This window comes from Mytilus galloprovincialis, chromosome 3, assembly GCF_965363235.1.
Source record: "Mytilus galloprovincialis chromosome 3, xbMytGall1.hap1.1, whole genome shotgun sequence".
NCBI lineage: Eukaryota > Metazoa > Mollusca > Bivalvia > Mytilida > Mytilidae > Mytilus > Mytilus galloprovincialis.
The window spans coordinates 25,406,358-25,420,721 of NC_134840.1; the positions used below are offsets into that span (position 1 = coordinate 25,406,358).

At 32.9% G+C, this 14,364-nt stretch overlaps 1 protein-coding gene across 1 annotated transcript in view; it reads left to right on the forward strand.

Moving 5' to 3' along the window:
• The first annotated feature begins 10,780 nt into the window (after positions 1-10,780).
• LOC143066370 (neuromedin-K receptor-like) overlaps positions 10,781-14,364 on the forward strand; it is a 54,221-nt gene continuing 50,637 nt past the window's right edge. Inside the window, exon 1 of the mRNA XM_076239320.1 lies at positions 10,781-11,790. Within this exon, the coding sequence (XP_076095435.1) occupies positions 11,065-11,790 (726 nt within the window). The 5' untranslated portion in view covers positions 10,781-11,064. The remainder of the gene's footprint in view (positions 11,791-14,364) is intronic.

The window sequence follows — 14,364 nt, forward strand, 5'->3', positions numbered from 1 at the left end:
ATACGCCCATTAAAATAACAATTATTTGATTGTACATGTTAAACACGTGCTCATACCCATGCTTTTTGTTATTTGTTTACTATAAGGTGACACTCGGTAAAACGGCTTCAACACACGGCATTTAATGAGCAGCCATATTTGTTAAATAATAACAGACAGAGAGAAAAAAAATGACGATTATACGATATATTTGCGTAAAAAATTAGAAAATCGTGCACAGAGGACTAAGTTTATAATGTATACATGCATTGGTTCAAGAATTGGATAAACACTATTTTTCACCACTCACTCGTTTCATATGACTTTAATAAAATGAGAATTATAAGAGACTAACAAGAATATAAATATAAAATTATGTTAGTAATTAAAAAAATAAGTGTATTATCTATATATGTGGGTATTTCTTCTAAATCAAACTGTAAAACAAATAAATAAAGGCAACTGTAGTTTACCTCTGTTCGAAATTCATAAATCGATTGAGAAAAAACCAAATCCAGCCAAATAAATGAACTGGGTGATTAGTGATTAATCATCTTTACTTTTATTTACGAATAGAAAATTCAAAATATAAATTACAACTGCAAACGATAAGACATTTAACAACATCCGATCAAAATTATAAATACAAACATCATAACTTAATATATGTGAATATTGGATAAACAAATACCGTGACACGTCTTTTAGCAATGCGAATTCAAAATCAGCAAAACAGTTATATTCGGGAATAGGTCGTGTTCGGTACTTAAGGGCATACGATACAGTTTTGAACCTGTATTTACAAGTTGATGAAAATTTGCATATAGGCTATTTTTTACCTGATTAAATCAAATATGTAATAAAAAATATACCTTCATATGCTACTTTTTGAGTAAAATGAGGTCGAAATTTTGTATATTTGCTCAAAATTCAGATTTGTGTCCGTATTTTCCTTTTCGAAAGAACGACGTAACTTTTTTGCTTTAAAAGATAAACACAAATTGTTTTTTGTTAAATAATCGGTAATTTCTGTATTTAAAAAGTATCATTAAAAATTATTCAATTTTTATTCCGAAATAACTCTATTTTTGTAAAATGTTCATGAATAGAGGAAAAAACGTCATTTTTTGCTGCATGTTTATCAAAATTAAAAAAAATGCGCTATTTACAGTTTTATAAAATTTGGGTCACATAATCTTCTTGCAAAATGAAACAAATTGCTGTTTTAAAAAATAGGGGTCCATGCACTCGTTTTCAAATTAAATCAGTTTGAATGATAAAAATCAGTCGAAAAATGCATCTTTTCCCGATATGTCATAGTTTGACGTCGCGAAAATAACATTTTACGTTAGCAACGTCATTACCTTCCCTGTAACTGTATCGTATGCCCTTAAAAGACCAGACGACGTAAATGGTAAACCACAATCGAAGACGTGGTAAAAATGTCCTCAGGTAATTTAGACACAGACACATCTCACGTATCAACCAATTCGTGTTGGTGTCCATAAAATTTACGGAGTGTCATAAATAATCTTTCCTCCTCATAATTGTGTTTGAGCAGTTACTGCATAATTACGATTTCAATTTTTAATTTTTGACAAAGACCTTTATAGAAAATTAATTAGTGTAAAACTGGTGGCACATTTTGTATAATGATTTTGACTGCGTTAAAGGTCTATTGTACTCAAGGTGTTGGTATTTTTTTTTTTTTTAGGGGGGATTTCGACCATTTGTAGGGATACCAAAGTTTTAATCAATATTTAAGGCTTGAAAATGGGTTTGTGACAAATGTTCTCTTCCATATTTGTCATCTTTTGTTTAAATTTTGTTATTGTGTTTGTTTTTGTTTGAACGCTGTAACGGCACAGTGACCATTCTTTTCAGCATAAAACGAAATTCAATTATTCAATTCATTTTAACAGTTATTGCACGAAGTCTGCAAAACAAAATAACATTTCTGCAGTAATGCGTGTAAAACCGCAAAGAACTTATAGATGTAATGCGTGATGGAAAAATTAATTGCCAGTTATACTGCTCTAAATGCAACATTCCAATAGCTATAAATACTATATAGTCTTAGGACAATGATTTTGATAAGGATTTCAATTAGCACTATTTTTGAAAATGATTAATCCGTGTTAAAACAAGAGTAATTTTCTTGAAAAGAAAGAATTTGTGCTGATCGGTTGATCATAAAGTGATGACATTAACACAGACAATTCAATCAAACGGCTAACGGTTAAACAGTCTGATGACCTAAAATAGCAATGAAAACAAATGCGTGATCAATGGAACATAGTTTGTTAATAATATTTTTTTTAAATATCGACACATTTTTATTTTTGCTATGTACTTCTTTGTTTTGAAGGTCATATCTGGACGTCAACATCACTTTTATCAATCCCCCCAAAAAAGAACATGCAGTGAACATTCAGTGAAACAATTATTCCAATTAGTGTAAATTGACAGTTTCTTGATTTACCTTCATCTTGTTTTTTATAAATCATGTCAGTACCGAAGAACTGACTACTAAGATCTGACTACTAGGCTGCTGGTCATCAGAGATTGATAGTCCAGTATCAGCAGTATGGACTCATGCTAGTGCTGTAATATTATTTAAATAAAACACTGTATAATATCATGTGTCTGAAGCGCTTTTCTGCATTTGTATTCATCAAGAAAGCCGAATATTTGAAAGCCAATGGTGTATAAAAACAGAATCAAGTCAAGAGCTATATCACCAAAAAGGACCTTAACATAGTCATAAATCCATCTTTGGTCGACATTGCATGATGATGGAATTGAAACCGGAGTTTTATTTTTTCATTAGGGAGCTACCATTTGATTTTTATGGGAGGAGGGGGGACTAGGATGAAAAATTTTGTCCTGCATTTTTTTTTAGCTGTAATCTCTGTCCTGCCTTTTTATTTTTCACTCTGTTCGGTCCTGGCTTTTTTTTTTTAGTTTATCCTGACTTTTTATTACCTGAATTGTCGTCCTGACTTTTTTTTTTTTGCAAGTGTCTCATCCTGCCTTTTTTTTTTTACTCAAAACTCCTGTCCTGCCTATTTTTTTTCAAATTTCATCCATGTGGCACCCGTCGTGTTGCTTATGAGATAACGATAACAAATCCGGTATATAGTCCAATTCATTAGGTCACATTTATGAAAGGGGAGGGGATTGTAGTTACGACGTAAGGAACCTATCCGATATCATTTGTGAAACGATTATTCCACAACGGTCAACCAACTCGTGATGGCGTCCGTAAAATTTACGAAGAGACGATTTCAACTTCACCAATTGGAACTCTTGATTTAATAGCTTCCTTGTGAGCAACAACCCTCTATCAAGAAAATCATGATAGGAAATGCAAGCACGGGAATATCGTATCAATTGGGAGATATGTACATCGTATGCAGGTGCTGCTGGAATGTTGCTACTTAGAAATGGAAAGTTCACAATAGGAAAGCTGAAATCATCTCTTTTGTCGTAAAATTTTGTTTTTAATCGACCCCCATTGTCAATTTCTAGACGTAAGTCAAGATATGAGGCCGTCATAAAGCATGCCAGTACCGAAGTACTAACTACAGAGCTGATGATAATCTCGTCGAAGTGCTAGTCCACTAGCAGCAGTAATGTTTATAAGTGTTGTAAAATATGTAAACAACACTATACTTTTCCTGCGTCCGAAGCCCTTTTTAGCTCACCTGGCCCGAAGGGCCAAGTGAGCTTTTCTCATCACTTGGCATCCGTCGTCGTCTTCGTTAACATTTTACATTTTGAACTTTTTCTAGGGAACCACTGAGTGGAATGAAAACAAAAATGGCATGAATGTTCTTTATGAGGTGCTGACTAAGTGTTGTTACTTTGTAGCTGATCCATCATCTAAGATGGCCGCCAGCAGGGGACTTAGTTTAACATAGGATCCTATGGGAAATGCATACAAATGACTTCTTTTAGAGAACCAGTGAATGAAATAAAACCACACATGGCATGAATGTTCCTTATGAGGTGTTGACCAAGTGTTGTTACTTTGTAGCCGATCCATCATCCAAGATGGCCACCAGCGGGGGACTTAGTTTAACATAGGACCCTATGGGAAATGCATACAAATGACTTCTTCTAGAGAACCACTGAATGGAATGAAACCAAACATGACATGAATGTTCCTTATGAGGTGCTGACCAAGTGTTGTTACTTTGTAGCCCATCCATCATCCAAGATGGCCGCCAGCCGGGAACTTATTTTAACATTGGAACCTATTGGAAATGCATACAAATTACTTCTTCTAGAGAACCAATGAATGGAATGAAACCAAAAATGGCATGAATGTTCCTTATGAAGTGTTGACCGAGTTGTTACTTTGTAGCCGATCCATCATCCATGATGGCGGCCAGCAGGGGGACTTAGTTTTGCATACAAATGACTTCTTCTAGAGAACCACTGAATGGAATGAAACCAAACATGGCATGAATGAACCTTATGAGGTGTTGACCAAGAGTTGTTACTTTGTAGCCGATCCATCATCTAAGATGGCCGCCACCGTGGCACTTAGTTTAACATAGGACCCTATGTGAAATGCATACACATGACTTATTTTAGAGAACCACTAAATGGAATGAAACCCAACAGGATAAATGTTCCTTTCCTAATGAGGTTCTGGCCAAGTGTTGTTACTTTGTAGCCAAATTTTATCTTTTTTTTATATCATTTCAAAAACCCAGGTAGATTCAGGTGAGCGATACAGGCTCTTGAGAGCCTCTAGTTTTGATCTACTTTCATTTTCCAATTCCCAAATGTATTAGATAAAAGTTTTGAAATTAAAACATTTTCTCGGTTAAATTAAATCTATTATCACAAACTATCGGCTATGATTTATGAGGATATTAATGGTGACACCATGCATACTTGCATAATAAACTTCACTTTCCATAGAATGATATCATCTCTGGTTTTATGGATTTTCTAATTTTCAATCGTTAACTAGGTTAACTTTGTTGTTTATCTTGTTTCTGAGATAATTTGATATTCATTTCTGCTTTTTCAGAATTTTTAATGTAAGCTGTAACATTTGAAGATGAATTATAGTGGTACTACGCATGACCTAATATTCAGTTAAAGTGTGACTTCAATTTAGCACATAGAATGAATGAATTCAAGGCTTTTGCATTGACATTAATTCATAAAATATAGATTCTACATTAAAAAGGTGATAAGATATTTCGTCCCCGAAGACAGCCACAATTCAAAACACGACGCTTGACAAGATTTTAAACATTTTAAATTTGAATGTCAATTTTGGGGGGAAATATCATATCACATGAGTAGCAATGGGTTTAATCTGTTTTTCTACAGATTTTTAGACGATATGTAGGCAAACTGTCTTTTAAAATTTTCAAATATCTGCACTTTCTATGTGACGTATTATTGTACGGTCGTCGTTTTGTGTTTTCGCAATAGCACAATTTAACATAAATAGTTTATTCTCATAAAACCATGCAAGTACAAAGGTTACAGAGAAGTTAAAAATGATATACATAGAAATGAAAATGTATTAAAAAGTGCATAAAAATTTCGGATGAGATAACATATAAAAGAATATATATATACTTTTACAGTCAATGGAAAAGTTTAAATTGTATAAAGAAATACTTTTAGTGTAAATGGGTGGTGAACGAGTGAATAGGAAAAGCAACAAAAAAACTACGTCAAAATTGATCGTTTAGTGATGATAACACGATTGATGAATGAATATATCGGTTGAATGTAAGAGAAACATACTAATTCTTGTAGTATTAGTGAATAAATTATTTGGTTTTTTTTGTTCTTTTATCTTTTATATTAAAAAAAAGGTACAAACTCTCTTTATGTACCTCATTTTTGACTATTTTATAAATGTCTATCACATTTTGTTTCAATTAATATATAAAAATGATGTGTGTCTCCAATACATTGGCTTAGAATCTTTTTAATCGACTATGCATGAATTATTTGTGTAAAGGCTTTTGTATAAATGGAACTTGGAATTCCAAGATAAATATAATTTGAACCATTAAATTAAGAGGTCTGAAGCTATAATGACAAGCGAGGAAAATAGAGGAAAAAGGGAAAAGTAACGTTTCATATAAAAAGTACACAAGACTTGGTTAAATTCCTGCTGATGAAAGTTTAGTGTTAAAAAAGTTATTTATTAATCGCCTCAGTAATCTACTTATACCGAATGTTCTTTGCATTAAAGTAGAACTGTGTAATTAGAAAACCTCGTGTAGTTTCTGATTTCAAGTAAGTTTCAATTTGTATCCACTGTTATTTGTACTTAACAAATGTAAATAATTCAAACAATGTAAGCGAAATGATATATAAATGTTTTTATTGGATACTAATCTTCGTGAACTGAAATTAAAAAGGCATCTACAAAACATAACAAGAATAAGGTCAAATATTGGTGTCAAGGAATCTCTGGTACTTTAATTATAATAATAGTTTTCCTACCAATTTATGATTAATATATCATATGCTTCATTTAAAATTCATGTTGAAAATTCATTCAGGTTGATTTGAAATTAAATTTTGCACAGTGCTGACAACCCTAATAATGTTCTACAGAATGATTAGAAAGATAAATTTTTATTTACATATATTGAATAAAATTGAAAAAGGAAATGGGGAATGTGTCAAAGCGACAACAACCGGACCATAGAGCAGACAACAGTCGAAGGCCACCAATGGGTCTTCAATGTAGCGAGAAACTCCGGCACCCGTAGGTGTCCTTCAGCTGGCCCCTTAAAAAATATGTATACTAGTACAGTGATAATGGACGTCATACTAAACTCCGAATTATACACAAGAAACTAAAATTAAAAATCATACAAGACTAACAAAGGCCAGAGGCTCCTAACTTGGAACAGGCGCAAAATTGCGGCGGGGTTAAACATGTTTATTAGATCTCAACCCTCCCCTCATTCCTCTAGCCAATGTAGAAAAGTAAACACATAACAATACGCACATTAAAATTCAGTTCAAGAGAAGTCCGAGTTCGATATCAGAAGATGTAACAAAAGACAATAAATAAAATGACAATAATACATAAATAACAACAGACTACTAGCAGTTAACTGACATGCCAGCTCCAAACCTCAATTAAACTGATTTAAAGATTATGCCTTCATCATATGACTATCAGGCACAATCCCTCCTGTTAGGGGTTTAGTATCATACTATCATAAAATATAAGAGAAGAACATAACCCGTGTCATGCCAACAACTGTTTTTAGCTCACCTGGCCCGAAGGGACAAGTGAGCTTTTCCCATCACTTTGCGTCCGGCGTCCGGCGTCCGTCGTCGTTAACTTTTACAAAAATCTTCTCCTTTGAAACTACTGGGCCAAATTAAACCAAACTTGGCCACAATCATCATTGTGGTATCTAGTTTAAAAAATGTGTCCGGTGACCCGACCAACCAACCAAGATGGCCGCCATGGCTAAAAATAGAACATAGGGATAAAATGCAGCTTTTGGCTTATAACTCAAAAACCAAAGCATTTAGAGCAGATCTGACATGAGGTAAAATTGTTTATCAGGTCAAGATCTTTCTGCCCTGAAATTTTTAGATGAATCGGACAACCCGTTGTTGGGTTGCTGCCCCTGAATTGGTAATTTTAAGGAAATTTTGCTGTTTTTGGTTATTATCTTGAATATTATTATAGATAGAGATAAACTGTAAACAGCAATAATGTTCAGCAAAGTAAGATTTAGAAATAAGTCAACGTGACCGAAATGGTCAGTTGACCGCTTTAGGAGTTATTGCCCTTTGTTGTCAATTGTTAACCATTTTCGTAAATCTTAGTTATCTTTTACAAAAATCTTCTCCTCTGAAACTACTAGACCAAATTATTCCAAACTTGGCCACAATCATCTTTGGGGTATCTAGTTTAAAAAGGTGTCCGGTGACCATCCATCTGCTTCCTTTATTTAATATTCACATAGACCAAGGTGAACGACACAGGCACTTTAGAGCCTCTAGTTTTTAAATAAATGTGTTTAGTTCCAATGCAAAGACCCTACAAGTCAATCAATATTAAAGCCAAAATATGCAATCTTTAATGACCTGACAAAAGTATCGTAACTATATCCCTTCTTAATAAGTCTGTTTAAAGGATTTGTAAGCTTTTGAGGTGAATACTGACATTTTTGTGCTTTGTAAAGAATACTTCCATAAAAGATTGAATGTGAAATACCTGAACGTATAAGATGTCTGCATGTTTAGTTATATTTACGAATTATTTCCTTATACCGATGATAAAATTTAGTAAGTGTTTTGACATGTTTGTGATATCGAAAACCCTGGTGTAATAATTTTTCAGTAATACATAAATTTCTTTCGCTAAAATCTAAAACGTTGTTACATACACGACCGATTCGTACACGAGGAGATAAATAAACACCATAAGATGGTGACAAGGGAACGTCACCATCTAAAAATGAATAATTAACGATAGGAAATGAAAAATCATCTCTTTTATCATAAATTTTTGTATTAATAAGCTTCCCGTTAATGATATAGATATCAAGATCGAGGAAAGGGCAGTGGTCGCATCATCAGCTCAGTATTCAGCACGTCTGACATGACTTATCATTGATATGATCATACTTATAAATCAACTGTTTACAAAACTATATATACTAAGGCTTTTCTAACTCAGGAATAGATTACCTTAGCTGTATTCGGTCAAACTTTTAGAAATTTTGGGTCTTTAATACTCTTCAACTTCTTACTTTATTTGGCCTTTCAATTTTTTTAATTTGAGCGTCACTGATGAGTCTTTTGTAAAAGAAACGCGCGTCTGACGCAAATATGAAATTGCAATCCTACCATCTAGAATGAATTTATTTCGAAGAATGCATTTGCGATTTTGATTGTCTTAATAAACGGATGCTCTTTTACAGGTGAATACACTTTGGTTCGTCCCGTATCATTCGAAAAAACAGCTGATTTTGTCAAGTTGAATTACAATCGTGAATATGACGAGACAGATTCTGCTGTATATTAGATCAAAATCGTAACAATCTGGATGGTGTCCAGCCGAATGGGCTTGATATGGAAACATGTACTTGCATATAAAGGCCAGAGTGAGTCCAGATCTTGTCTAATGACTTTTCTCTACATTGGTTCGCTGTTTGGTCACTGTCTGATCTCTGTCGGAATGCATTCTTGAGAATGCGACGCTGTCGGGATAGATTATCTCCTTTCTTACCATGCGAAAGGTACAAATTGATTCAGAATCGGATTAATCGGGACGAATTCATTTGATATTCCAACCACAAATCCTAGGATCTTAATCCGATTTTTTTCCTCACCGGAATGACAAACAGACATGAAATAAATTATAAATGTCAAAAATAGGGGTACAGCAGTCAACACTGGTTATTATCTTAATCACTATAAAAACAACGAGAAATCCCGCTGATCCCCATTCTTGGTTGCATACATGTAACTCTTCATGTAATTTTTTTATATACATATTGACATATAAATTTTGAAACCTGTAATAGATTTGTATAAAATATTTCTATGTCTTGTGTAGAAAGTAAAATCACAAAATACTGAACTCCGCGAAAAATTCAAAAAAGAAAGTCCCTAATAAAATGTCAAAATCAAAAGCTCAAACACATCGACCGAATGGATAACAACTGTCATATTCCTGACTTAGTACAGGCCTTTTCTAATGTAGAGATACCAGTTTAATCTAATGCCTCAAAACTGTAACAATACAATCAATCTAAAAAATATTTTGCTTTTGTGTATTTTTTTCAGTGAAAATTTAACAAAGTTCATTATCTTTAAAAAGCGTCTTCATTATTAGAAGCTTAAACAGTTTACCTGCTGATATAAAACATGTCGTCCTTCACTCTGATATAAGTTGCTGTACTTTAAAAATCTTTCATACAGCAACACCATACAGTATTTGAACCTTTCCATCTTTTCACATAGTTCGACTTAATTTGATGTGGGTGTATTAAAAGATCTCTCATGATCCTTGTCAAAAAAAAAAAAAAAAATACACAAACAGAAAGTGAAATAAAGGCTTTCAAGTTTATAATATTGTCGAAAGTAAAATCCCAAAAATACTGAACTCTGTTGAAAATTCAAAAAGAAAAGTCTCTAATCAAATGCCAATATCCCTGACGCCAACCTCTAGTAACATGGTACAGGATAGAATTTGTAGTTTGAGATAAAATACTACTACTCATCAGTACTTGATGACAAACACTTCAATCACCCTACCAAATGCTGTAATGGTAATTTATTTAACAAGTTATTTTAGCAAAAACAAAAATTGTCGGTAAAGTACAATTCGCAAAAAAAAAAATCATCTGTATCAATACGAACTCGAATTCTATATACATGTATTGATAACAAATCAGGTAAAGGCTGTCTATTTTATAGCATACCTTCATTGTCTTTCACACAGTTTCTCAGTGCTGTTGTTTAGCACTTAACTCTAATAGTCTCCTAGTGAAGAATTTCAGCAGTGATATATATTAGATGTGAATAAGAAGATGAGAGCTTTATACATAATACGATTTACTTATAAATCCGCAGAATAATTGTAATAGTTCTTCAGGTCCCTAAGCGGCCCATAATTACACTTTTTTAAATCTACAAATAAATCCAATTGGGGAAGTAATTATTCGACTAATAATTTTATTATTGGGTGATTGGAGAAATTTCATTTTCGCTCGAACTATCTGTTAGTGTGCTATTATAAAAATGTAAAGAACTGCAGGCGCTTTCCGTTAGAACCTTTTTCCTCTATTGATTCAATCAGCCTGCTATATGTAAAGCAGAATAGTATCACTGGAGCTATTCACCATTCTTGTTAATTTCAAGGCGTGGGAAGCAAAGAACATATTTTAATGACGAGGCAAACAAAAACTTTGAGTGACGTATAAAAGTTCAAAGTGGTTCATCATTATGCAAAGAAGTGTTATACTATTCTGAAAGTACTTCTGGATTACAATACATTAAACAGTCCGGACTGTTGGTACTATAACATCAAATCAGATAACTACCACGAATTTGACTATGGAATGGAATGGAACAGAACCACTGGTCAACTCAACAATATCTGACCTATACCGGGTACCAGTTGGTATAATTGCTTTGTTGGCAATTTTATATGGAAGCATTTCTGTTGCTGCTATCATTGGAAATAGTTTGGTAATAAGTGTCATCATCATTAATAAAAAGATGCAAACAGTAACTAATATTTTCATCGCAAATTTAGCGTTCGCTGACGTCATTTTGGGTATGTTCACCATTCCATTTCAATTCCAAGCGGCTTTATTGCAGAGATGGGTCGTTGCCGATTTTATGTGTTGGGTTGCACCTTTTGTCAAAGACTTATCCGTAAATATAAGTATTTTCACCTTAACGTGTATTGCCATAGATAGATATATAGCTGTACTGTATCCATTGAAAGCCGGTTTTAAGAAATCTGTTGCCGCTGTGATTTTAGTCTTTATTTGGGTTTTTGGGACAGTTTCAAGCATTCCTCAAGCACTGTATATGAAAGTCACTCAAGTTCCAGAGAACGCAACTGGAAAAACAAAACCGTTCTGTCGACCGCTTTTTCCGCATAAAAATTTTGGAAGATACTATTTTGTGTATCTTTTATGTATACAGTACGTATTACCACTGATAGTTATTAACTTCTCGTACATAAGAATAGCATACAGAATATGGGGAACAAAAGCACCCGGGGATTATATAAATAGACGTGATGACATTCGTGCCAGGAACCGTAAGAAGGTAAGAAGATTTTTTTTATACAATATTTAATTGTATTGTTTGTACTTTTTATAAATATTGATATGAGCGATTCCTTAAAACAGTATTCGTATTTAAGACACCAACAACCCCCAGTAAACATTGTAATGTGAAATTTACCTGAACTATAGAATTCTTCAAAAATGTTGTGTAACTCTGTTATTGCATTGTTAACGATAAGGCTTATAGTTTCATTATTTAGTCATTTGTTTTTAACATAGCAACACACAATAACTATTTTCAATGGTTGTTAAATGTCAACGTATTCTAAAATTAAAAAGCGTTGCAGAAAATAGAAGACCATACTTCGATCTATAATGGTTTACTTTTACAAATTGTGACTAGGATTGGCAGTTGTCTCATTAACACTCATACCACATCTTCTTATATCTAAATGCCTGACTATTTCAATAACTCTATTAAGCTCTTTGAATTTTAAAACTCGTGTTTTGAATACATATTCTTTTAAAAGCAGAGCTAATTATTTCCTGTCAGCATATAGTTTCACGATGGCTTAAATAGTAAACTAAAAAAATATGTTTTAAATGTGTGTTCCGTACTAGGACAGCAGTTTTAAAACTCAAATGAAGGTGAAACAAACTCTAAAAAATAAACTTTAAGTTTTCTTTTCAAAAACTGCAAACATTCATTAATACGGCTCATTGTGGTTTATCATGTAGTAAAAAACGGTAATAAATTTTGTCAATAGATTAGTAAGATAACTGACATTCAAATTCTACTTCGCTTCGTATGTTTCCCGATATAAACCCTGATACTGCGAGGAAAGTGATAAAACATGTTTATTATCTGGGTTTTGTTGTTCCTATATGTTGTGCAGGTTACGTGTAGACAAGGGACCTTTACATTCATTGGATAACGTATAAGAAAGGACGAGATTTCTTAATGTGTAGAAATACAAATTGCTATTTGAAAGAAAGACCCAATAAACATGAATCTTAATATGTACCCGTAATTTTGCAGTAATGCAGTCATCGTTTAGTTGCTGTGTATGTTTGAACACAAATTGATATATCAGTCTTATAGCTCAATATTCGAATATTTCAAACGCTTTAGAAACAGAAGTAAAAGCAAAAAAAGAAAACATAAATGAAAAAATATATATATAATTTACTGACGCGTATACTGATTTATTAGGTCACTAGCACACTTTGTACCTCATATTATAATATTCTCATAATAACCATAGAAACAAGGCACAGTGTTTAACAAATCTTAATTCACCTTAATTGAATATAGGAAGATGTGGTGTGAGTGCCAATTAAGTTATGGAACATACAGGAGTAGGTTCCAATAAATTGGTTTCACTCATGAGGTCAACATTAAAAAAAAATTTGAATATAAAAAAAGTCTGAACAAATGCTGCTAGAAAATTTAGCAACAATTTTTCACTAATCCATTATAACAAAAGAGGTGTGAAAGATTACTTGGGAGCAACCAAATCTCATTAGTCGAGGAGAAACTGACAACTTCATGGCAAGAAAAAAAAGTAAGACAACAAAAATGAAAAAAAATAATTCAGTGCTGTACGTATAGTTGGTAATGGCTATGTTATAAGATACACTTGTTTTATGTTATTATAAAATTTTGCATCAGAAGACATTTAAACCAAAATCATATTTTTTGTATCTCCTAGGCAACACATGGATGAACCTCCAAAGGGGTTTAGGGCTTGTTTAGAATGTCATTCTCGTTAAAAAAAAATGTAAATACTCAAGAGGCTGTTCTGTTTTGGTCACCTTATTTAAAAAAAAATGAATATAACAAATAACATCTGAGGAAACTTGCCAAAATAGTATATTTTGAGATCTTGACATTGATATATAGATATTAACCAAGGCTTTGTCCAAATTGAAATGTTTCTACAACTAGCCGGTCATTTTTACGACGACGTTCATGTCTGTATAAATATTTTTTAGTAAGGCTTTGGCTCATACATATTTTGTCAAACAAAGTATGTGTAAAATGGTCATTTAGGTCAAATACATCGAAGTCAACATCTGTATAACGTCAGACATCACAAGTACTTTTTGGTACTAAAGTGTCCAAATAATATCGAAGTATTTGTATGTATTAATTATGACCAAAGATTGTTTTTATAGCCCAGAGGCAACGCCGAGGGCCATTACAACTGTCCAAGACCATAATTAATAACAAGGACATGTTACAGGTCCAATATGAAAAAATCCATACATTAATACTAAAGTATTTGAAGGCTTGAATAATGGAAGTACATATATTATGCTATTATAGGGACCAACTTTTGGCTTCTTTATACCTCATCGTTTGTCAAAGTTCGTAAAGCTGTAGTTTTCAGTCATTTGTAGACCAGGCAAATTAGGCTTTATGTTCAGAAATACGAAAGGCTAAAACAACCAAATAGTAAAATGGGAAGCGGTGTTACTGAAAATTAAATTCAAGATTGACGAACTTTTTGAAAATTGCTCTTAAGTGAAATCAATTAAGGAAAAATTCACTTTTTAGCGCTTTTTTTCTTGTAATGGTTCGCCTTCTAACTCCAAAGAGTTGTTACACGAA